We start from the raw sequence: 24,361 nt of genomic DNA, 5'->3' as shown, positions 1-24,361 counted from the left end.
TGTTTTTGAACCAACAAGAAGGTTTTGAGTTCTGAAACTTACAGGAAGTTTTTATAATACATTGACCTGTTAAAAGGGAAATGTGATTTTTTTTTCAGCTCATGACCCCTTAAAAAGCACTGTCTGTACTGTGAGAAACTGAAAGCAGTTGTAAAATAATGCATGTAATCAGGCATGTGGTATGTGTTATTTGTTTGTGTGTGTCACAGGTGGTGGTTTGGAGATGGAGGAAACCATACACATCAGTTTAAGCCACCTTACGATAACCCCTCTAGTAACCAGGTGGTGATTCGTGACGATGTGTCATACAGTTATGCACAGCCAGGTAAAAAACTAAACGTTTCTTATATTACTTATTCATATTGATTTTATCCTTATTTTTATTTGTATTGATTTTTTTACCTATATGGTTTCTTTTTTTTACTCACATTTCCTGCAGGGGAGTACACCCTATCGTTCTCTGCTTCCAACCGCTATGAGAACAAGACAAGCAAGGTTGACGTATATGTCTTCAGCATTCTGACAAGTGTGCGAATCGAGATTGACCCACCCCTGCTACGTGCCGAAAAACCAGCTGACTTTGAGGCCCACCCCCTACCGTCTCCCTATGGCATCATCTACACCTGGAACTTTGGTGACAATTCGAGTGTACAGCAAGGCCGTGAACGTAGGGTTCTTCACGCTTACACTCACAGTGGGGTCTACAATATCTGCGTGAATGTGAACAACACCATTAGTTCGACAGACACCTGCATGGAAGTTATCGTCTATGCGGATGTTAAGGGCTTGGAGGTGCTGTCTTCTGATCCTACCGAACGCAACACACCTACCGTTGTCACAGCAAGTCTGGAAGCAGGCAACAATGTAACTTGGAGCTTTGACATGGGTGATGGAACAGTGCACATGGGTGTGGTACCCAAAGTTGAATATACGTACAGGAAAGATGGAAACTACACAGTTAATATCACCGCAAAGAATGCTGTAAGCTCTCAGTGGGTAACAATACCTGTTGAGGTGTTTGTGTTACAAGTGTTATCGCTAGAACCTTCCGGGTGCATTCAAGAAAACAAAGAGGTACGCTTCCATGCATTTGTGTCAGGGAACGCTTCAGGACATCAGTATGTGTGGAGCTTTGGAGACGGAAGCCCCAATGAAACTCAGTATGGAACACCACTGAAAACACACTCGTACACTAAGAGTGGAGAGTACCATCTCTCGCTACTTATGTCAAGTGAAGCTAACAAGGCTAATTTTTACACAAGGATCTGCGTCCAACCTGAGCTCACAACAGTGTCATTGTTTCCTCTGAGAAAACACATCAAGTTCGGTGAGGAGAGCAGATTTACAGTAGCTGCCTTCCCAGAATTTAACTACACCTACCTATGGGATTTTGGAGTACTTGACACGAGAGGTCCTGTTCGAGGTGGTAAGGAGATGGCCTTTACATTCAAGAGTCCTGGGGAATATCTGGTCACAGTTACTGTGCTCAACAACATCTCCTGTATCAATGACTCTGTTTCAGTTGTGGTGCAACAATCTGTTGGTTTTTTACTGATCAGCCATAACGGAGATAAAAAGAACAATCTTTCTTTACACCAAGACTATGCTTTCAAGGCATCTTCACACTCTGTGAATGCTGTCTACATCTGGGATTTTGGAGATGGGATTCAACTTAATGGAACAAACGTAGCACATGCTTACAGTTCCTCGGGCAGGTTTAACATCACTGTTACAGGCAAAAATGAAGTTAGTGAGACCAAAAATCAGATTTCCGTTGTGGTCTTGGCACCAATCACAGGACTGTCGGTAAATGCCAGCCTTGTCAATGTCCCTTTGAACACTTCTGTCCACTTTGAGGCACACCTCGACCAAGGAGATGATGTAAGGTACTCTTGGATTCTCTGTGACCGGTGCACCTCTATCCAAGGCACTCATACCATGTTCTACACTTTTCGCTCTGTTGGGACCTTCAATGTCATTGTTACTGCAGAGAATGACATTGGTATGGTTCAGTCAAGTATTTCCATCTTTGTGCAGCGTGAGTTGGAGGGCTTGCAGATAGTGGCTGATGAGCTTATTGAAGGATGCTGTTTTGAAACCAACCGTGTCCTTCACTTACAAGCCTTATTAAAAGAGGGCACCAACATGACATTCAGCTGGAACCTTCTGAGTAAACATGAGATCCATCACAACAACCTCACAGGCAAGACAATAGACCTAAATTTTTCCAGCCCCGGTCCTTGTGATGTGCTCCTCAAGGCAACCAACTTGCTTGGCCAGCTGGCTGTGAACAAAACTATTGAGTTTGTGGATCCTGTGAGGGAGCTGGTCATTGAGATTTTACCAAAACCTGCTGCAGTAAATGCTATGACAAATATGAGAGTATCTGCAACTTTTGGGACGGCCCTCCATTACAGATGGTGGGCAGATGGTGAAATGTTAACATCTGACATGTCCTCTGTCATGCACAGCTTCAGAAGTGCAGGTTTGAAACTGGTTAAAGTGGAGGTTTCCAACAAAGTCAGCTCGGAAATAATCGAAAAGTTGATCAGCATTCAAGAACCTATCTCGGGATTGACTTTCATCGCCACAAATGTTACAGAGAACTTTGTAGCCTCAGGGGACAATGTTTCGCTGCATGGAGAAACACAAATGGGATCTAACATTTCGTGGATGTGGTTATTGCCTGACAACACAAAATCGAACCTGAACACCACCTCCTACATCTTCCCCCAACCGGGAATTTTCACTGTTGTTTTGAATGCCACTAATGACATCAATAGAGAAACATGCTCACGTGACTTTATTGTTCAAGACCGTATCCAGGGTCTGGAGCTCAAGGCCAGCAAACAAATTGCTGCTGTTGGGGAAAACGTTGAGTTTACCATCTCAGTTTCATCTGGAACTTCTGTTAATTTCATCCTGAGCATTAGTGGTGATGCAACTGTTGTTCTGACCAATCAAACCTACATCCACCAGTTCACTAGTGTGGCCAAGTACTATGTCAACCTTACTGCCCACAACCAGGTGAGTTCTGAACGTAGGACTCTGCACATTGAAGTCATGGAGCCTGTGACCAAGTTGACTATAAAGGACTGCTGTGATGCCGCTATACCTGTTGGTGTATCTAGGACATATGTTGCATCCACACCAACACGTGAGCCACTGACCATTCTGTGGACCTTTGACCTTCATCATGGTCTCAAGATTTCTCAGGTTGGCAAGACGGTGACATATGCGCCAGAACAGCCAGGCAATCTGACCATATTCCTTAGAGCATTCAATTCCCTGAATGGATTAAATGTGACCAAGGTTATACGAGTTCAGAACAGTATCAGGTCAGCCACCTTGGATGCTCAACCAAGTGACACCTTCGTAAACAAGACGGTCAACTTCCATGTTGGAATCACTCCTATTTCCACTCCAGCGACATATAACTGGGACTTTGGGGATGGTACTTCTGCAGCTGTAACAACTACCCCTTCTCTGAGCCATATCTACATCCTTCCTGGTCACTATGTGGTGAGAGTCAGTGTCAGTAACCTGGTGAGCTTGGTTACAGCACAGGTTGATGTTAACATCTCTGTCCTAAAGTGCGACGAACCAGAAGTTCAGATTATTCAAGCTCCACGACTCGCCATTTGGCGTTACCAGCCAACCTTGGTAGAGGCCAATGTGAATTTAAAAGGTTGTGGCCTCTATGGAGTAGAGTATCTCTGGGAGATCCTTACCACTCCTCGCTGTCAGGATGATGAGAAGAAAGGTCCACCACCATCTAAGGTCCATCTCCCTCCAGAAGTCAACGTCCGGAGGCTCCAACTTTCAGTGCCCAAGATGTCGATTTCTGCTGGGAACTACACTCTAGTTTTTTCTTTGTCCTATGAGGGGGTGCCACTACGAAAGGCAGCCTGTATTCAACTTTCAGTCATGTCCAAAAAGCTGGTGCCGATTATTGAGGGTGGCACATACCGTGTCTGGTCAAAAACTCAAGATTTGCATTTGAGTGCAGAGCAATCCTACGACCCAAACCTGGACCCGGAGAACCAGCCCCTGCTCAACTACCATTGGGAATGTGTGAGCACTTCAAAGGTAATCATGATGGATATGTCAAAGACATATTGACATATATTCTACTTTGTTAAGGGCCACCTTTTTGCAGGGTTTACTTTCAATGCACCTGCCTGTAAGTTTCTGTTGATCCTGAAGACCTTAATTAGTAGGTTTATCTTTGTTAAATTGGGGTTGAGCTTTAAAAACAAATGTTGGTGTTTAGATATGTGTTGGTGACTGTACATTCACCGCTCAAGTGTCCTAAGCTGAACAATCCAAATTGAGATTTTCTTTTTGTTTTGGAAATGATCAGTGGATGAAAAGGTAAAATAAGCATGGTGGTTGGGGTTGGTTTGGAGAGTTTGAGTAATAAAACAATAACCAAGGTTGCAAGCCTAAAACAGATATGTCAATTCTGATTGGTTGATTAAAATGTTGTTCCAGGCTCAACAAGGATGTAGATCCAGGAACATGTTGTACTTGGTGAAATCACGTTCGCCGTATACTTGAGATCAGTTACATAAGTAGCAGTGAATAAACTCTGCATTCCTTAGACTTCTCCCAACCTATCAGAATCACTGCCGGAGGGGAACAGAGATTCCTTCTTTTTATTAAAACATTTTATCACTGACAGAAATTCAAAGGATTAGGTATAATGAAATATTTCAAGCTGCAATGGCGTCCAAAATAACACTCCACAATAAAAACATATGAGTGTCATTGCGTTATATAATTAAATAAAAACCAAGTGGCATTTATTTTAAAGGAAGCACAAGCACACAGTGCCTCAAAAAAAAATTGTAATGCCAATTTATTTTATCTTTGTGGGTGACGGACATGTATTCGGGATGCATAGTCATGGTCAGTGATTAAAATGCTATTAAAAACTCATTAGGTAAAGTCATTAAACAACAAAGGTACCAAAGTTTTTTGATGATTATGCTCTTGGCTTGTATATCCTGAGGCAGGTAAATGATTTGATTAATTACCATTTGTAGTGATTCTGCTTTTTTTAAATTCACCCTGCAGGGCCCAGCTCACTGCTCCACTTTGCATTTCGGTTTGGGTCCAAATGACCCGGTCCTGGGAATCTCTGGCTCTGAACTGGAGGTGGATGTTGAGTATACCTTTCGCCTGACTGTCAGCAAAGAAGGGATGACCCCTGAATCCACAAACCAAACGGTGAGTGCTTTTATTATAGATTACTGCAAGCTTTTCATACCTAATGTGTTTGCATTTGCATTTACAAATATGTTTTGTTATTCATTCTTGTCATTTGATCAACAGCTGTTTTTCTCCATCGCTCATACTCATTTTATATTATGAAATACATCTCATCACATTTTAATTCTTTACATTTTTTATAGTTTAATATAAAATGTTTGACTTTTTTTGTTCACAAATTGAATAACTACCTGCAGTCCAGTTTAAGCATGATTAAATGTTACTGAATAGAGCTGTCATATATAAATGAAGTAATGGTTATTCTTTTCGTAAACTAGGCTCATTATAGAATACTAATTATCCACATTCAAAAGCATTCAACATAATGTGTTGCCACCCCCATGGAAAGATGGCAGTAAACAGATTTTAATTTAAAATATATTTGTTTACATTTTCTACCAATCATGACTACAGTAATTCATCAAATTAAGAACAAAAGCACATCCTCCGCCATCTCATTACACTAATCCGGTCTGTGAGGTGTGGAATTGTGCCTTTTTTTGTGGGGTGTATTTGTGCTTTTACCTGATATGCATACTTTCAATAGTAAAGTGTGAGCTAAAACAATGCAGTGCATGCAGATGAGCAAAGTTATGAGTGGTTGCTATTCACTGTTAGTTATTCCCACCTTTTGTGTTGTTCTACAGCATTCAAATTAGTCGTTAAAAATATTCATTCTTATTAAGCATACTTTGTATTTAGCTATAATTAACTGACCCGAACAGGTAAAATGAAAGTACTTTCTGAACTTCACAATTCTTGAAAGCTTGAGATGTTATGCAAGTTTTGAATGAGAATGTACATGAAACTCATTTCACTCACTGAACTGAATTGGTTTGTTGGATTCTAAAGGGAATATTTCATGAGTTTTAAATTGGAGGGTCTGATTGCTTTGGGAACTGAGATGTAATCAATTTGCGATGTCTCTTGACCCCTACAATGCTTTTTTTCTTCTTCATAAATTCACTATCCTGCAACGCATATACAACAGGTATGGGAGGTTTGCCAGTCTCAGGGCTAACATGATTAATATTTGAATCAGAGTGCGCGACTAATCAGTTTTCATCAATAATTGCCATGGCAGTTTCCATGGTCAACAGAAAATGTAATTGCATAACTTCAAGTTTGTTTTCTTCTGTCTTCTCCTGGTCACAGGTGTGGGTGCAGAACGGTCGCATCCCGATGGTCTCGCTGGAGTGCGTGTCGTGCAAAGCTCAGTCTGGCTACGAGATCAGTCAGAGCTCTTATGTGTACCTGGCTGGCACCTGCAGTAACTGTCACAGCTCACACAGAGGGGTGAGAACAACCCTAACATGCACAGCCCACTCATGACACGCTGTCATCAATCGCAGGCTTACTATCAAACCAGTGTTGCCCATGGGAAAGTACGAAATGCAGAAATAATTCAAACTCCCTGCTGTTTCAGGGCTGGTCAGCATGCTCAAAAAGATCTCTTAAGCACATCACGAAAATATTGTTTTTTGGCTGGTTAAATGCATACTATATTAATTCCTTTATCTTTTAGCTTTCCACAAAGCATGGAAAGCATGATATAATTTGCACCTAGGATTAACACTGTCCTCATAGAATCTGAATGTTGGGAATTACATATTTTGGATTTTGTGAGTCACCCGTGCCTTATTTATTAGTAGAAACATGTCGTCATAAATTTTTTTTGAAGAGAGCTGTACATGGAGAGATAGCGGCATGATGTCATTCTAGAACGGTTTGTCTTTTTTCACAGGCATTCCTCTTGCTTTTTTCCGACCTGCTTTCTCGTAATGTTTAGACTGAGACGTGAGTGATGTTATGGTTATGGGAACCGGAGGGAGGGGAGAGCGGAGTGGGAGTACGGGGTGATGTCATCATTATGATGTGATGTGTTCCACTGCATTAGCCGTTAACGACATGCCAAACCTTGTTAAACACGCATTTACTTGGTGAGCAGCGGTCAAACACTCCTTCCCCTTGGTCTGGTTCCCGTGAGCCAGAGACAGTAAATGTTATGGTACAAGTCAGGGACGCTTATCTAGTGGTTCAAACACTCAGTCTGAGATGAGTGCTGATTGGGATTGATGGTGATGGAGGTCACTGCAAGGTTACTGAAAAACCTGCTTGGAACTCATTAAAAATTAAATGATTTTTTTTTTTTTTACTAAGATTATATGTAATTAATCATATAATAATTCTTAATTTACAAAATATAATTATTAAACTATTCATGATTTACAGTACAGACCAAAAGTTTGGAAACATTACTATTTTTAATGTTTTTGAAAGAAGTTTCTTCTGCTCATCAAGCCTGCATTTATTTGATCAAAGATACAGAAAAAACAGTAATATTGTGAAATATTATTACAACTTAAAATAATAGTTTTCTATTTGAATATACTTTAAAAAAATAATTTATTCCTGTGATGCAAAGCTGAATTTTCAGCATCATTCCTCCAGCCTTCTGTGTCACATGTAACATCAGTCTATCACATGATCATTTAGAAATCATCCTAATATTCTGATTTATTATGAGTGTTGGAAACAGTTCTGCTGTCTAAGATATTTGATGAATAAAAGGTTAAAAAGAACTGCATTTATTCAAAATAAAAATAAAAATTCTAATAATATATATTCTAATAATATATTTTCTTTACTATCACTTTTTATCAATTTAACACATCCTTGCTGAATAAAAGTATTGATTCTATTTAAAAAAAAGAAAGAAAAATAATTACTGACCCCAAATTACTGACCAGTAGTGTATATTGTTATTACAAAATATTTATATTTTAAAAACATAGCTTCTTTTTTTATTTTTTTTACTTTTTATTCATCAAAGTATCCTAAAAAAGTATCACATGTTCTGAAAAAATATTAAGCAGCAGAACTGTGTCCAACTTTGATAATGAATCATCATATTAGAATGATTTCTAAAGGATCATGTGATAATGATCCTAAAAACTCAGCTTTGCATCACAGAAATAAAGGATAATTTAAAGTATAATAAATTTAAAAACAATTATTTTAAATTGTAATAATATATCACAATATTACTGTTTTTTCTGTATTTTTGATCAAATAAAAGCAGGCTTGATGAGCAGAAGAAAAACATTAAAACATTTCAAAAACATTAAAAATAGTAATGTTTCCACACTTTTGGTCTGTACTGTATAATATATTGATTTATTAAATTATAAATACATGGAAGTACACATATATAAATGGCAAGGAAATACAACCTTTCCTAAAGCTGTGAATTATTATTATTTTTTTTATTTTTTTTTTGTAACTAAAAACTTTACTTGCATTAAAAATAATAACTGAATGTTTTCACTAATTAAAGTGTTTTTACTTTAATAATATTAATATAAATATTCTTTATACAGTTATAACACAAGGTAGTTGTATTCAAATAATTTTTATTATTAATAAAGAGAAATATTCAGCTAATATAATACATTTAATTTTAACTAGTGCATTTAAAGATTTAATTCACTTTAATATAAATAAAACTGCTTATTTTGAAGTTATAATTTAAATATTGCCATTTTAAAGAATTTTTAAATTAAATGTTTTTAATTGATCTACATATGACAATTTTTGTATCTACAATTTAACTATATAATAAATGAATAATGTTCTAAATTGTTAATGTAAAGTATTAATAATATATATATATATATATATATATATATATATGCTAAATGTCTAAATTTAAAATATATATATGCATAAATTACATGAAATGCAATTAACTTTCATATATTTAATAATTTTATAAATGACATGGAAATGCAATGGCTTTCCTACGTAGGATTTGAAATAGTGTATTCATGAATTTTAACACATTACGTGCGTTTTTCATTTTTAATCAACAATGTAAATCTATTCAAATAATATTTTTATTTTAATAGAGAATTATTAATGTACATGTAATAATTTTATTGCCCATTTTAAAGGGATGAATTTATTGTTCCCTTTAAAATTGTTAGCGCTGGACGGCGATGACTGGAGGGAACGAGACGCTGGTGCTGGATCTGAACACCACCACCACGGGCAGCGACAGCATGAACCTGGTCCTGCGACAGGGCATCCTCCGCGATGGTAACTCGTACATATTCAGCCTCCACGTGACAGATGACAGCATGGACCGCGAGGGCGTGGCCTACATCGAGCTCCGCCCCAACCTGCCTCCAGCCGGCGGGACGTGCTCTCTGTGGGCGGATGGAGACGGGCCTCAGGTGCGCACGCTGCTGGAGAGAGTGCACTTCAACTGCTCAGGTGAGACTGGAGAAGAAGGATTTCAGTACTGTAGGAAAGTGAGAAGGAGCAGAGCTGAACGATCGCGTCTGGTTTTCAGGTTACACTGATATGGATGAGACCGAGTCTCCGCTGGTGTATAGTCTGCTGGCGATGCGCTGCTCCAATCTGTACTGCGAGGAGTTCTGTGTGTATAAAGGCACGAGTTCAGAGCATTCGGCCTTCCTGCCCCCGGGCTTCAGCTCGACCCAGTACCAGGTGTCTGCGATTGTCATGGTGGAGGACCACCAGGGGGCGACAGTCACGGCCCGCAACAAGTAAGACACCGTTTGTCTTCGAGACTTGATGTCTTCCTTTCTTAGCTGCCAGTGTTGTGAATGGTTTGTGATGCGCGTGTCAGGTCGATGGAGGTGGTGCTGCCGGCGGTTCCTGACGGATTCAGCAGTCTCCCTCACTGGCTCAGCAATCTGACCGACTTCACCCTGAAAGAGCTGCTCCATCAGGGAGACTCACAGAGAGTACGGGAGCTCTCGCTCGCCCTCATCACCGTCCTCAATGAGGTGAGACCAACCGTCCATCCATCTGTCTGTCTGTCATGTCTTTCTCCATCTGCTCATCATCTTGTATGTGTTTCTGTGTGTCAGTATGAGCAGGGTGTTTCCCGCAGACGTGAGCGTGTGTCTAAGGCAGAGCGTCAGTATCGTGTGAGCGTCAGAGGAAACATCACCAGAGCGCTGACGTCACTCGACCTCACCACCGTCAGTGACATCCAGCAGACATCAGCGGCGCTCGCGCAGTGCACGGTGAGACCTCATGCACTCAGCAGTGCAGCCTGAATCATGAGAAAGACACAAGACACATGACCGCTCACAGAGCAAGAAAGTTAATGAAGGCTTTCTTGTTTGTTTGCAGGCTGTGAGTCGAGAGTTTGTGTGTGAAGAGTGTCAGAACAGCACTCTGGACAAACTGGAGTCGATGTTGGAGATCCTGCAGACAGACACTAAACAGGGCACAGTCACCCCGACCGAGATAGCAGACAACATACTCAATATCATGGGTAACACACACACTCACTCACTCACACACACACACTCACACAGGCACGCACGCTCACACACACACACACACACTCACTCACACACACACACACACTCACGCAGGCACGCACGCTCACACACACACACACACACTCACTCACACACACACACTCACGCAGGCACGCACGCTCACACGCACGCACACACACACACACACACATACACACACTCACTGTTTCTCAAGAGTAACATTTTTATTCATAGAAATAATATATTATATTATACTCCATTAAGGCATTGATTTATTTTCATTTGATGTATCTTCTTTTTGTTTTTCTGAGCAGTGTGATCAATTACAATTAATTCTGTTGATTTATCAACATGCAACAGATTTTTGATATATTTTTGATATTTTTATTGACAGCCAAAGTAAATAAAAATCTAATCAGTCTTGTGGCACTTCACTCCTCTTTTTGGTCTTTCATGGAGCCTTTTATCCCGTTTCTGCTGGTTTTCAGTATTAATCCAGTCAGTGAATCTGTGTCCCCCTCAGGTGACCTGATCCACCAGGTGAGCCAGGCTGCGTCCTCTCCACCTGCGGGGGCCGAGGACCACGACGTCCTCCCCCAGCCGCCTCTGCTTCTCTTAGAGGAGCAGCAACATCACCCGCTGCGGGTAGCTGCTAAAGCCTACAGCCTGTCCTCCGTCCTCATGCGAATCCTCATGCTGGGACGCGTCCTGAACGAGGAGCCGCTGATCCTCCGTGCGTCCGAGATCGCAGCCGCTGGCAAACGTGCCGACCCTCAGAGCCTGCTCTGCTACGGTGAGAGCGACGCACCTGAGTGCCAGCGTTTTTCCATCCCGCGAGCATTCAACAGCAGTCTGGGACGGGCAGCAGGGGGCGCTCTGGCACCCAACAGCGAGGACGGCGTCGTGCAGCTGCTGTTCCAAGTGGAGTCCAATCCATTTCCGTTCAACTATGTCGCCAATTACACCGTGTCGACGGAGGTGGCATCCATGGAGTTTCGCACAGTGAACGGGACACAGATTCCCATCTCGGATCTGGATGAAAGCCATGCCATAACAGTAGCTATTAATAACGGGGGCTTGGCTGCGCTGGACGGTAACAGATTGGAGGCTGTCTTGCCACCAGCGGGAGCCGAGAACATCAGCCGCTGCGGTTCAATCATCGTGAGGGTGAGCACGGGGAACACTAACAGACAAGCGGGAATCTACGTCCAACTCAACTTCACCGTACTAGATGGTAAGACACCCAACACAAGGGGGAGCCACTAAAAAAAACAAAAAAAGCATTCAACAGTAATAACAAACTTTGCCAAAAACTTAAAAAAAAAAAAAAAAAACTAGACTAATTTATACTGTATGAGAAATTTGTTATAAATTATTGTATTGTAAAGATAATATTGTTTTTTGCAATTATAAAGAAATTGGCTTTTATAGGGTAAAAAAAAGTGTTCAAATACTGTATGAAAATATTACTTTGTAAATTAGAAAATATGTAAATTAAAAAAGCAAACGTAAGTAATAAAAAGAAAAACTAAAAAAATTATATTATTTAAAAAATATAATTTTATTTTAAGATAAACATTTTTTCTACAGAATTGTAGATTTTTTTTTCTCCTTCCGTTAAAAACTAGTGCTATGATAAAATGATCACAATTAATCTTATCATATGTGATACGTATTTAGAAATCTGAGTTTTCATCATTTCATGATATTTGATTAATTTAAAGACATATTAACTTGGCACAGTGTTATTTTATTATTATTTATATATTATTAATATTATTATTATAGTGTTTTTTAATATTATTTTTTAGAATAATTTTTTTATGACAGTTTAAATTTGAGGTATTTAGTTTTATGCTTTTGTAATTTTTATTAGTGTTTAGCTTGAATTTATTTCAGTTTTTTTATAAAAAAAAAAAAGTGTATTTGGTTTTATTTCAGTTACTCCCTCAAGGTTCATTTTATTTTGGCTACACTTACAGGCTACAGATTTCTAGTTAGTACAGCACATGATCAGTGTATAGTAATATATGTATAGTAATGCATTATAAAAGTCAACTTTATCTCTCCCTGTTGGAGTGGAAATAGTATTTTCAGGGAAATTCATCCTCCTTTTGAGTGTTTTTTTTTTTTTATTGACCTCTTAACACCCATTTATTTTCATCCCTTTGTACTTAGATTCTCCAGAAAAGTGGGAATTGGATCCATTCATCACAGCGTATCTGCACACCTCCGAATGGCCCAATGAATACAACAGCACTGACAGGAAACGCATCACACTCAATATGACTCGGGGGCGGGACCTAGACCACAGACTCTACACTTTCTTCCTGTCTCCGAAGTAAGAGGCATCATAAAGTAAACTCACTGATATACATGGCTGAATAATACTGGAAGAGCATTCATCTGTATTCAGTGATGTGTTCGGAAGGGGGCGGCTCTTTTGTTTGTTAAAATCAACATCAGCCGCCACAGCAGAACCTGCTGAGTTTTCACAAACCTGCCAGATATGAAACTAAATTATTCATTTAGTCAATTTTGTTTTCGAATGTCAGCCAATAAAATAAAAGCATTTGCCGTTATGCACTAATACACACACATTAGTTTATTATTCTGATTTCCGTTCTCCGTGTCAGGTCGTATGACACAACGCGTGATCACTTCCTAAACGTGTCGAGGGGCTGCGGCGCAGACGACCCGGATCTGATCCGGCTGGAGGTGTCCGTCTTCACCTCGCTGTGTCAGTATTTCAGCGAGAGCACCAATCAGTGGCGGACGGACGGCATGGATCCGCTTCCCGAGACCAGCGTGAGCCGAGCCGTGTGTCGCACGCGTCATCTGACCGCCTTCGCCGCCAGCCTGTTCGTCCCCATCGACGCCGTCTCTTTCATCATTCCTGTGAGTGTTACAACTCTACTCAGCAGCCGTTCCGCTTTTCATAATACTATGAATAATCATTTTTAAATTAACCTTAATTCTGTACAGACATTGTAGTAAAGATACTTTAAATAGTTTAATTAATTTTAAATGAACATTTGTATTTTAATATAATATTATATTTTAGTTTAATTATTAAGTAAGTTTAATATACTGTATATATCAAATGTAAATTTTAAATTAATTTTTATAAGTTATATATAGTTAAATATATTATATTACATTTTATATTTTGTATATTATTTTTTAAAATTAGCCTTATATCAATATATAATTTTTTTATTTTTTTATTCATGTTTATATTTATCAAGTTTAATATATACTAAACATAGTATTCATTTTAAATTATTATTGTTAAATTGTTATTTTACCAATTTCATGTACTTAAATTTTCAAAAACATTAATAAATCAAATATATAATTTTTTTTTTTTTTATTTAATACAAATATAATAAAAAATAATTAAATATATAATATTTAAAAATGTATTTATTTTTTCAATAAAATCATATTTTTTTAATTCATATTATTTCTTTCCGGACAAGTTTTATAAATACATATATACACACACACACACACACACACACACACATATATGTATTGTATTGTATGTATCCTATTCTATTATACAGCATGGCTAGTTATAATGCAGTGTGTTGTGTCAGGAGCGTTCGGTGACTCGTAGTCTGGTGGTGGTGCTGGTGTGTGTGATGGGACTGCTGTGTTACGCTGTGGCCAGTGCTATAATGCACAAACTGGATCAGATGGACCTGAGACGAGCCTCTGTCATCCCGCTGTGTGGGAAAGACGGTCTGTACAAGTACGAGATCCAGGTGAAGACCGGCTGGGCTTACGGAGCAGGTGAGATCCGGATGTTTGACAGATGATCGGTAGGTTAGGAAAGACTGAAAGAAACTGTCCAATCGATCGACATGTTAAAGTGACCACAGAGTCACTGGATCAAGTTGTCTTAATGTGTGAGATTGAGCAGGCAGGATGTATATTATTTATTACAGTAGTGTAGTTCACACAGAAGTCACGTTAAAACAATGCAGCTAAACACGACAAATTCACATGACCAACCTGAACTCCAGTGAAATCAGCGTGGGGTGAAATAAACATATACTATTAGTATATTTTGAATGATTTTTATTTTTGCATTTGTCATTTTTATATGTCTGTTTAGTTTTTATTAATTTTATTCAATTTAGATTTAGAAAGTTATCATTTTTTTCAATTAATGTAAACTTTTTCAAGTAACAGTTTTTTTATGTTGTTTTTTATGTTATGTTTTATTTTATATATATATATATATATATTTTATATAATTTATTTTTGTATTTAACATTTTAGTTTTAATTTTAGTTAATATATTAGTAATTGCCTTGTGTTTTTGTCTTTTTTTTAAATGTCTATTTAATTTGTATAAATTTTCATTACATTTTTATTTATTTACTTTTATAATTTTTTTTAATTAAGCTATTTTAGTGCGTTAAACTGTATTAAAATGAGAAATCTTGCTTTGGCCACTAACTGAAATAATACTGTTTTACTTGATTTTCTGTACCTTTATTTTCAAGTATTTTTATAAGTATATTTTTATGGTTTTAGTTAACTATAAAAACACTGCCGATGTCAGAGGCTGGTTTGTTTCCTGTCAGTCTCAATGGATTAATTTTCATCAATTTTATGCATCAGACAAAGAATATTTCCCATAATAGTGTTCCTCGCTGAATGACTGTCTGAGGGTTCACTCAGGCATCTTTCTCTCCGCTCCAGGAACCACGGCTCACGTGGGCATCAGTCTCCACGGCAGTGAGAGCCGCAGTGGACACAGACACCTGGACAGCGTCGGCGCGTTCACCAGAAACAGCCTGGACATCTTCCACATGGCCTCCGACACCAGTCTGGGCAGCGTGCTCAAGATCCGCGTGTGGCACGACAACAAAGGTACCCGAACACATCTGGCTTAAACAACGCTAGCAGTGAGGAGCGGGGCAGATCAGTGAGGATGAACCCGTCTGTCTCTGTCTGTCAGGTCTGTCTCCTGCATGGCTGCTCCAGTACGTCCTGGTGAAGGACCTGCAGACGGCCAGCACTTATTTCTTCCTGGTTGAGGAATGGCTCTCGGTCGACAACGAGAAAACAGACGGCAGAGTCGAGATAGAGGTGGAAGTCTCAGGTAAAGCCCCGCCTCCTCTGATAGAGGAACTGTGTTGTGATTGGTTGGTGCTGGAATTAGATGCATAAAAGAATAAGAGCAAAGAACATCTCATAATGCTTAAAGAAGTGGAAATTAAGTTCTTTAAATGTATGTATTATTGTGTGTGTGTAGGAATTATAGTAAATTAATTTAAAAATATAAATATATAAATACAAAATTTCTATATAAGAAAATATCACATGGGTTTTAGGATACATATAATTTATTTATATTATTATATTTTATATTTAGATTTGTTTTTACTATATATATATATATATATATATGTATGTGAATAATAAAAATGAATGTAAATATATAAATATAAAGTAATTATAAATACATTGTTACATATTTATATACTATAGAAAATAATATAAAATAAGAAATAATAAGTATAATAAATTTAAATATTAAATATTGATCACATGAGCTTTAGGTTATATTTTTGATGATTAAATTATAGCTTTTTATTTGTAATTTGAATAAAATGGAATGGGTTGGTGCAAATGTAAACATAATTCTTAATCTACTTGTGTGCATTATTTGTAATGTGTTATACCCAACACTGCTCAGTCAGAGAGGGCTGTTAGATAGCTAGTTAGTATCACTGTTAACAGCCCGGTTAGTACATTAACACATGACTTATTGCACACTGAGTGATAGAGCAGGGCTTCCTGTTGTCTGACCTGTGTTTCCTGTGTGCAGAGGAGGCGGAGCTGCGTGACTGGCCGCGGCTGCTGTCCTGGGAGCTGCAGAGGGCCGTGTGTGAGAGTCACGTGTGGCTGTCTCTGTGGGAGCGTCCCCCGCGGAGCCCGTTCACACGGCTGCAGAGGCTCACCTGCTGCACACTGCTCATGCAGCTCTGCATGCTGGCCAATGCCGTGTGGTACGGCACGGTCTCGTACGGCAACAGGTGAAAGCAGCAGCGCCATTACTGAGCTCTCACGTTCTGTTAGACAGTATGATCATGAGTGATTGTATGCTTGTGTGCTTTAGCTCTACGCCGGTGTCTGCTCTGGTCTCGGTGAATGTGGAGACCCTCTGGGCGGGGCTTGTGAGCTGTCTGCTGGTCTATCCTGTCTACCTGATCGTGTTCTGTCTGTTCAGACTCAGCCGCAGTAAGGTGAGACACACACACACACACACAATCATCTCTAAAGACATGACCGCAGTGGTGTGGTAAATGAAAGAGCTGTGTCTCTGTTAATGACGCTCAGGTTTCTGTGGAGCAGCTTCCTCCTCAGGTGGACCAGGAGTCTTTAGAGATTGATGACTTCCTGGATAACTCACTGACAGGAAGCTCTTTTCTGATGATGAATGGAATTCCTGGAGAGGTATGTTCAAATTCGGTTGAGAAGTACATAACTGTGAAACAGAAACCACTAACTAACTAACTAAAACTTACTGTTATTTGTTTATATTAAAATTAATTTTATATATGTTTTTGTTTATTTCTAAGTTATTTTATATTTATTTGTTTGTGCTTTGATTTATAAGAGGTTGTAAGTAGATTTATATTTGTTCTTTTATTGATTCATTTTTATTTATTTTTACTTTTACTTTATATAAAGTATTTTTATATTTCTTAATTAATTAATTGTATTTATTTTTATTTGTTTTATTTTGTTACATTTATATTTATATCTGTTTATTCATTTATGCATATATATATTTTCTTCATTTTTTAGTTTTTATTAAAAATTTTATAATTATATATATATATATCAGTTTCTCTTTCTCTTCTTTTCACCTCTTCTAAATTGTTTAGCAATCTAGTTCTTTACTAAACCCTGGCATTGTGCACTATTACAATATATGTATTTTTATTAATTCTGACAGAGACACAGATGTGTTTCTCTCGTACCTTTCATGAGGTGCAAATTGAAATGCCTTTGCCGAATACTTTGTTTGCATGTTCCAGTTGATGCACAAAAACACAAAGCCGAGAGAAACCTTCACGAAAACCTTGCTCTCATTATATTTTTCAAAGTCACAGCTGATTAGTTTCCATATTTCTGTGCTGCGGCAGGAGGACAAACTAAATAAACTGGTTTGTGTCAGGAGGGGTGGTGGAGGGATGAACTCAAATGCAGACAGTAGTCACAGCAACACAGTTTATTATACAAAAAACAGGAAAACAAAAACCACGAGGGGGCAAAACAAGGGCTAGACAGACGAAGGAAGACAAAACTAGACTAACACTGCACTTAACTAGACTATGACTAAAACACGATCAAACAATTACTTAGACAAGACTTGACAAAATCACAACTGGTAGCAACAGTAGACAATCTTAAACAACGTGACAATATTTAAACAATGAACCGACAAAGGGACAGAGAAACACACGAGGTTATAAAGGGAGGCTACTAATGAACACAACAGGTGGAACAGGTAAATCAATGAAGACAAAACTAGGGTAACAAGGGGGGCGGGGCAAGGGAACGAGACAACACAAGCACATGGCCCAAACAAATGGCCATGTGCTTGCACATAAAACATGGGCCTGTCATGATCCTGCCACAAGACTAGAGAAAAATCAGAGACAAGAAGGCAGAATCATGACAGAACCCCTCCCCTAAGGAGCGGCTTCCAGACGCTCCCTAAGGGAACACTAAACACGTGACATGACAGACTGAGACCAGGACACAAACCAACAAAACATGACAAATAGCAATAAAGGCAGACACGAAAACACGACAACAGGGTTGGGATTAAACAACAAAAATAACAAACACGGGAGGGGGGGTGGGGGTACAACAAAGTTCATAGGGGGCAGTTCAGGGTGAACAGGTGGACTGGGGGTCTTGGGTGGACAGGACGATGGCTGATGGCGAGGGGTCCGGGCAGACTTCGATGGGGACACATGAGGAACAGTCTGGGGTGATGTGGTGACAGGGGTGACCGGGGAAACGCACAGGGGTACAGAGGGCGAAGAAACAGGAAGCCCGACCGGGGAAACAGCAGGGGACACAACAGGACACATGACTGGGGGTGTAGCAGGCGGCCGAGGAGCGGAGAGAGGAATGGAGCTCACAGAATCTTACTCAGAACCCACGCTCCACATCTCCGCCTTGGAACCAGCGTTGGATGGCCAGTCTCAGACAGCGCTGACTCAGCCGAGGATGACTCCGACGAAGAATCCCACGAAGTCCTTCTCCCTCGTTTACCATGAAGATTAACAGGCGTGGGAGGTGCCTCAGGACTCGAGGAGGGATGTGCCTGATCCCCCAGTGTTAAGGGAGGGGTTCTGTCATGATTCTGCCTTCATGTCCTGATTTTCCTCTTGTCTTGAGGCAGGATCATGACAGGCCCGTGTTTTGTGTACAAGCACATGACCATGCTTGTGTTTTCTCGTTTCCTTGCCCCGCCCCCCTTGTTACCCTAGTTTTGTCATTATTGATTTACCTGTGCCACCTGTTGTGTCATTATTAGTCTCCCTATTTATATTCCCTTGTGTTCACTGTCTTGTGCGGTTCATTGCTACTGTTGATGCAACTTTGTCACTCATTGTTACCCAGCAGAAGATACGTTGTGAGTCCTGTGAGAGTTTCTCTGTAGTTTGTGTTCTAGTGTGAAGAGTCTTTTGTTAAGTGTTAGTTCCTAGTCTTGTTAATTCAGTTTTGTCTTTACCCTAGTTGCTGTTTTCCCCCTCGTGGGCTTTGTTTTCCCCTTTTTGATTATAAATAAACCCTGTGTGTTGTGCATCCTGTCTGCGCTTGAGTTCATCCCCGCACCCCATCCTGACAGAATGAACCGCCACAGAAAGAACTCAGCAGACAGGGGGTCCTCCGAACTTCAGCGACAACTGGAGTTCCGCAAGCAATGCTGGCTGTCATCCCCTACTGACAAGAAGAGGGTCACCCTCCCATACTCGTCCGAGGGTAAGTGGATCCTGCGGAACTATGCCCGGCTATGGGAGAGTATCTCCCAGGAGGAGCCGCAGGTCTCCCCCTCGAGGTCCCCACCTTCGGCCAAGCTGCCAGTGATCCCAGAGGGTCGTCTCCTGGCCGTTGCAACACTGGGGGATCAGGGACATCCCTCCTCGAGTCCTGAGGCACCTCCCACGTCCATCAGCCTCCACAAGAAGCGTGGGAGGTGGTTTTCGTGGGAATCTGCCTCGGAATCCTCGGTGTCAGAATCAGCTTTGCCTGAGACCGAACCTCCCCAACCAGTCTCAGACCCAGCTGTGATCTCTGCACCGCGGCCAAGGAGAAAGAGGAGGAAGAAGGGGTCTTCCGGTCCTGCGTCTCTGTCTCAGCCTGAGTCCGCGATGTCTCTCCCACCCGCAGCCGCGGTGAGTGCTGTTCCCGAAGCAGCTGCGGTAAGCGCTGATCCCGAACCAGCAGCGGTGAGCGCTGATCCTGAATCAGCTACAGAAGGTACTGCGTCAAAGTCCGTAGTCGTGAGCGCTGAGGAGAGCGCCGCGGCTGACACTGCAGCTGAAGCAGTGTTGCAGTCTGTCTCGGCCAGTCAAGAGATGCCTGTAGTCATTGCTGCCAGGACCTTTTCAGATTATTTGTCTCGCCTTGTCCAGATCCTTGAGGTCCCCGCCAGCCCTGTCTTGTCCCCAGACCCTGTTCGTAGTGATCCCGAGCCAGCCGCAGTGAGCGCTGATCCCGAGGCAGCCGCAGTGAGCGCTGATCCCGAGCCAGCCGCAGTGAGCGCTATTCCCGAGCCAGTTTCTGTCTTCTCCAATGTTGTCGTGTGTCCAGAAGATGTTGTCAAGTGTCCAGCGACCACTCCCCACCCTACACCACCCAGACCTGCCCGGACCCCTCGTCGTCAGCCTTCGTCCCGTCCACCTAAGACTCCTGCACCACCCACCCACCCAGGACCTCCTCCCATGAACTTTGTTGTCCCGCCTCCTCCCCTTCCTTGTTTGTTTTTTCTGATTTGCCACCCTAACCCTGTCATAGTGTATTCATGTTTACCTTTATTGTTGTTTGTCATGTCTTGTTGGATTCTGTCTCTGTCCCAGTCAGTCATGTCCCGTGTTTGATGTTCCCTTGAGAAGCGTCTGGAAGCCGCTCCTTAAGGGAGGGGTTCTGTCATGATTCTGCCTTCATGTCCTGATTTTCCTCTTGTCTTGAGGCAGGATCATGACAGGCCCGTGTTTTGTGTACAACCCTGTGTGTTGTGCATCCTGTCTGCGCTTGAGTTCATCCCCGCACCCCATCCTGACAGGTTTGAACATGAATGTCTCAGTCTTAAAAGGTGCTTTTGTCGTCTTCATATCATGTCAATGTGCTGCAGTTGAGTCTGTCAGAGCCATCACCGCATGTGACATTTCCAGGCCGTTTTTTATTAAAATGCAAAACCTATGAGGTACAAAACTGAGACAAGAAGCTTCATTTAGATTCCAGCCATGAAATGTGAGGCGAGCAAATGTGAAGCACATCAGCATGAGCTGATATATATTTCTATATATATGTGGCAGGAAACACGTATCCTGAGATGAACTGAGTGAATTGTGTTCCTGCAGAGGAATGAGCTCAACATGTGGTCTCTCTCTCTCTCTCTCTCTCTCTCTCTCTCTCTCTCTCTCTCTCTCTCTCTCTCTCACTGCAGACATGCTCAGAGGAGACCAACATTGACCTGCCCACGCCGTCCACTAAGAGGTAAGCATGAGGCTACAGACACGCTAAAACACCTCAATAAAGAGAGACCACACAACAAATCCACAACTTAATGAATAACTAGCCTGAGTTAGAATGAACAAATGACTAAATGAGTCAATCAGTGTTGTTACTGTTAACTAAAACTATTCAAACTTGTTTTCATTAATTTAAATAAAGCTGAATGAGTGAATATGAATGAATCAGAGTAAATGAGTCAGTGACTAAGCGAGTGATTCAATAATTTAATGAATTGGTCATGAAGTGAATCAAAGAATCAGTGAATGTCTGTTATAGTGAATGAGTTAGTGAGTGAATGAATTACTTTATTATTTAACTGAACGCAAGTGAATAAAAGCAACAAGAAATGAATGAACGAGTGATTATGAATGAGTCAGAGTCAATGAGTTAGCTAGTAAACGACTGAATGAAAGAATGATTCAGAAAGTGAATGAAGTCAATGAATGACTGATGGAGTGAGTGTGAATCAATCAGAGTAAATGAATCAGTGAGTGAATCAAAAAAGTGACTGAATTGAGCACAGGTCAGTGATTGAATGGGAGTCAGTACAAGAGGGAATGAGCAAGTGAATCAGTGAGCGAATCAGACTGAATCTCTGCTGTAGTCTTCAGAGGTGGAGCATTCCTGACTGTGATTGGCCGGATGTGTTGACCGACCCGTCTGTGGAGATGGGGCCGGTGTTCCCGCCTCGGCTCAAGAGAGGTCAGGGCAGCAGACATCTGGGTGTGGACATTCCCTTCAGTCCCGACGAGGAGGACACCGTCTGTGACAGGAACAAATACTTCTCCTCTTCAGGTGACACAGATCTCCTGTACACTTAGTATGTTCTCAGTGCATGTGTCAGAAGAGTAGAGCTGGTTGTTGACTGGATGCTGGCTCTGATTGACAGATGAGGATCTAATCAAGCGCATTCTGGTCGATGGACAGCTGCTGTCTCAGACGGACAGTGACATGGGCGATCTGTAAGTCACACCGCAGTTTCTCATCTGTTCTTCAGGGTGTCTGTAGATCCTTAAAAATTATTCAAATGTCTTCAATTCATTATCTTGAAAAGGTAAGACAACAAAATATCTTGAATTGCGCAGAAGAAATCTTGAATGGCATCCGCAGAGGTCTTAAATTTGATGCTTGGAAAACAAGAAAAGTTTCAATAAGATGAGATTTTTATTTTATTAGTCAATGACATGAAATATTTTAAGAGAACTTATTTGAAGGACATAAAATAATATAAAGAAAATGTGTAAAAGGCTGATTATTATACTGGGTAGAATGAAATGGCATCAGATTCATCCTAAATTTGGTGGTTGTTCTTCAGCGATCAGCTTGTTTTTTTTTTGTCTTTCAATTGCATGAAAGCCTGGTAAAAAAAATCTGTTTAAACACTTTTTTAATCACAAATACATTATCATTCAAAAGGGTTTTTTTTATGTTTTTGAAGTCTCTTATGGTTGTTTTTTTTTTCTTTTTTTTTTAAATACAGTAAAACCAGTAATATTGTGATATATTATTATTATTAATTTAAATGATCAGTTATATATGGTGCTCGATTATTAATACTGGTTCTTATATGTTGAAAGTTTTTGTTATTTTTGTAGAAAGTGACACAGAATTCTTTGATGAATAGAAAGTTCAAAAGCATTTATTTGAAAAAAAATCTTTTATGACATAATTAATGTTTTAACTGTCAATTTTCATCCGTTTCATGAGTCCTTGCTGAATGAAAGTTGTTTGTGTTTAGCTCCAGTATATTTGGTGATAAAACAGAGGTGATTCTGCTGCAAAAGATGAATGAACCTGTTCCATGTGCAGCATTTAGACGAGACCCTCCCAAAAATGCCTTTACATCAAGCACAGGTAGTACGTGTGTACACACACACACACACACACACACACACACACACACACACTCTCTCTCTTCTAAAACCACTTTATCTCAGAAACAGACATGAACAGCTGAACGTGTCTCTCTCTCTCTCTCTATACGTCTCAGTGGTGACGGATGTGTGTAAGCCCAGGCCGTTTCCTCCTCTGTGTGGATTGGCTGCTCTGTGGGCCAGCTGGGTGGGGCTTGTCCTGTCCAGCAGTCTATCAATGTGGTTGGGGCGGGGCTTCAGCGAGGGCGTGGCTCTGATGTGGCTCATCTCCTGCATCGTCAGTTTCCTGTCATCATTCCTCCTCCTCGAACCTCTGAAGGTACAAACACATGACAGCAGGTCACACACCTAAACATGAAGCACAACCTCTTAGATAGGATTTTCACACTTTGTGAAGCTTGGGGTATAGATCTGAGTTATTGTTGTTGTTTTTTTTTTTTAGTATATTTTCGGTTGGTATGAAAGCTCTTCTTTGAATTCCAGTTGTAAGCAGCAAACCTGCTGAAGCTGATCAATGCTGGGTTTTTTCAGGAAGGATAAATTAAATCAAATCAAAATGACATTTCAAATGATTTGAAGTAATGCTCATCATCACTGAAGCTGTCTTTCAAGGTTCAGTGAGCTTTGTATTTTTAGTAGTGTCTTTAAAAGATGTGTAGAAAAATAAATGTTAATAACACAAATAAACACTGGAGTAATGATACTGTGTGAAATTAGTTCGGCTTATTTCTTTCAGGCAAGACTTCAGCAAGCCAAGATTATCAGAGTTTTGTCTTGACACACTGTTCAGTTTAATGAGTATTAACATTAGCATGTAACAAATCTGGATTAGTTATTATTATTTAACTGAATAATGTATTTATTACTTATAATTAATAAATTATAATGTATTTATTGCTTATTTGTATCTATATCAATATTATGAATCTTAAATATCCATAATTTTCATATTAGTGCTGATATTTAATTTATTTTATTTATATCAATATGAATATTAAATACATATGAACATTTATTTGTCTAATATTTTAAATGTTGATATTCATAAATATTTGCATCTACTCATGTGGATAACAGATAAACACTGAAATAATGATATGACACATTTTA

The 24,361-nt window shown here is 40.1% G+C and overlaps 1 protein-coding gene across 1 annotated transcript in view; it reads left to right on the top strand.

Moving 5' to 3' along the window:
• The window catches only part of LOC132142803 (polycystin-1-like), a 72,286-nt gene that overhangs the window by 35,553 nt on the left and 12,372 nt on the right, over positions 1-24,361 (top strand). The window contains exons 16-38 of the mRNA XM_059552939.1: positions 210-325; positions 440-4,089; positions 5,080-5,232; positions 6,430-6,570; positions 9,261-9,549; positions 9,629-9,845; positions 9,929-10,088; positions 10,173-10,331; positions 10,441-10,585; positions 11,119-11,829; positions 12,774-12,936; positions 13,232-13,493; positions 14,198-14,393; positions 15,312-15,482; positions 15,571-15,714; positions 16,444-16,651; positions 16,735-16,861; positions 16,956-17,072; positions 21,310-21,359; positions 21,982-22,172; positions 22,267-22,339; positions 23,116-23,231; positions 23,368-23,570. Coding sequence (XP_059408922.1) covers positions 210-325; positions 440-4,089; positions 5,080-5,232; positions 6,430-6,570; positions 9,261-9,549; positions 9,629-9,845; positions 9,929-10,088; positions 10,173-10,331; positions 10,441-10,585; positions 11,119-11,829; positions 12,774-12,936; positions 13,232-13,493; positions 14,198-14,393; positions 15,312-15,482; positions 15,571-15,714; positions 16,444-16,651; positions 16,735-16,861; positions 16,956-17,072; positions 21,310-21,359; positions 21,982-22,172; positions 22,267-22,339; positions 23,116-23,231; positions 23,368-23,570 — 7,762 coding nt within the window. The remainder of the gene's footprint in view (positions 1-209; positions 326-439; positions 4,090-5,079; positions 5,233-6,429; positions 6,571-9,260; positions 9,550-9,628; positions 9,846-9,928; positions 10,089-10,172; positions 10,332-10,440; positions 10,586-11,118; positions 11,830-12,773; positions 12,937-13,231; positions 13,494-14,197; positions 14,394-15,311; positions 15,483-15,570; positions 15,715-16,443; positions 16,652-16,734; positions 16,862-16,955; positions 17,073-21,309; positions 21,360-21,981; positions 22,173-22,266; positions 22,340-23,115; positions 23,232-23,367; positions 23,571-24,361) is intronic.

The sequence above is a fragment of the Carassius carassius genome, chromosome 6 (assembly GCF_963082965.1).
Source record: "Carassius carassius chromosome 6, fCarCar2.1, whole genome shotgun sequence".
Lineage (NCBI taxonomy): Eukaryota > Metazoa > Chordata > Actinopteri > Cypriniformes > Cyprinidae > Carassius > Carassius carassius.
Note: the sequence above shows the minus strand (reverse complement) of the source record. Positions and strands in the feature narration are given on the sequence as shown.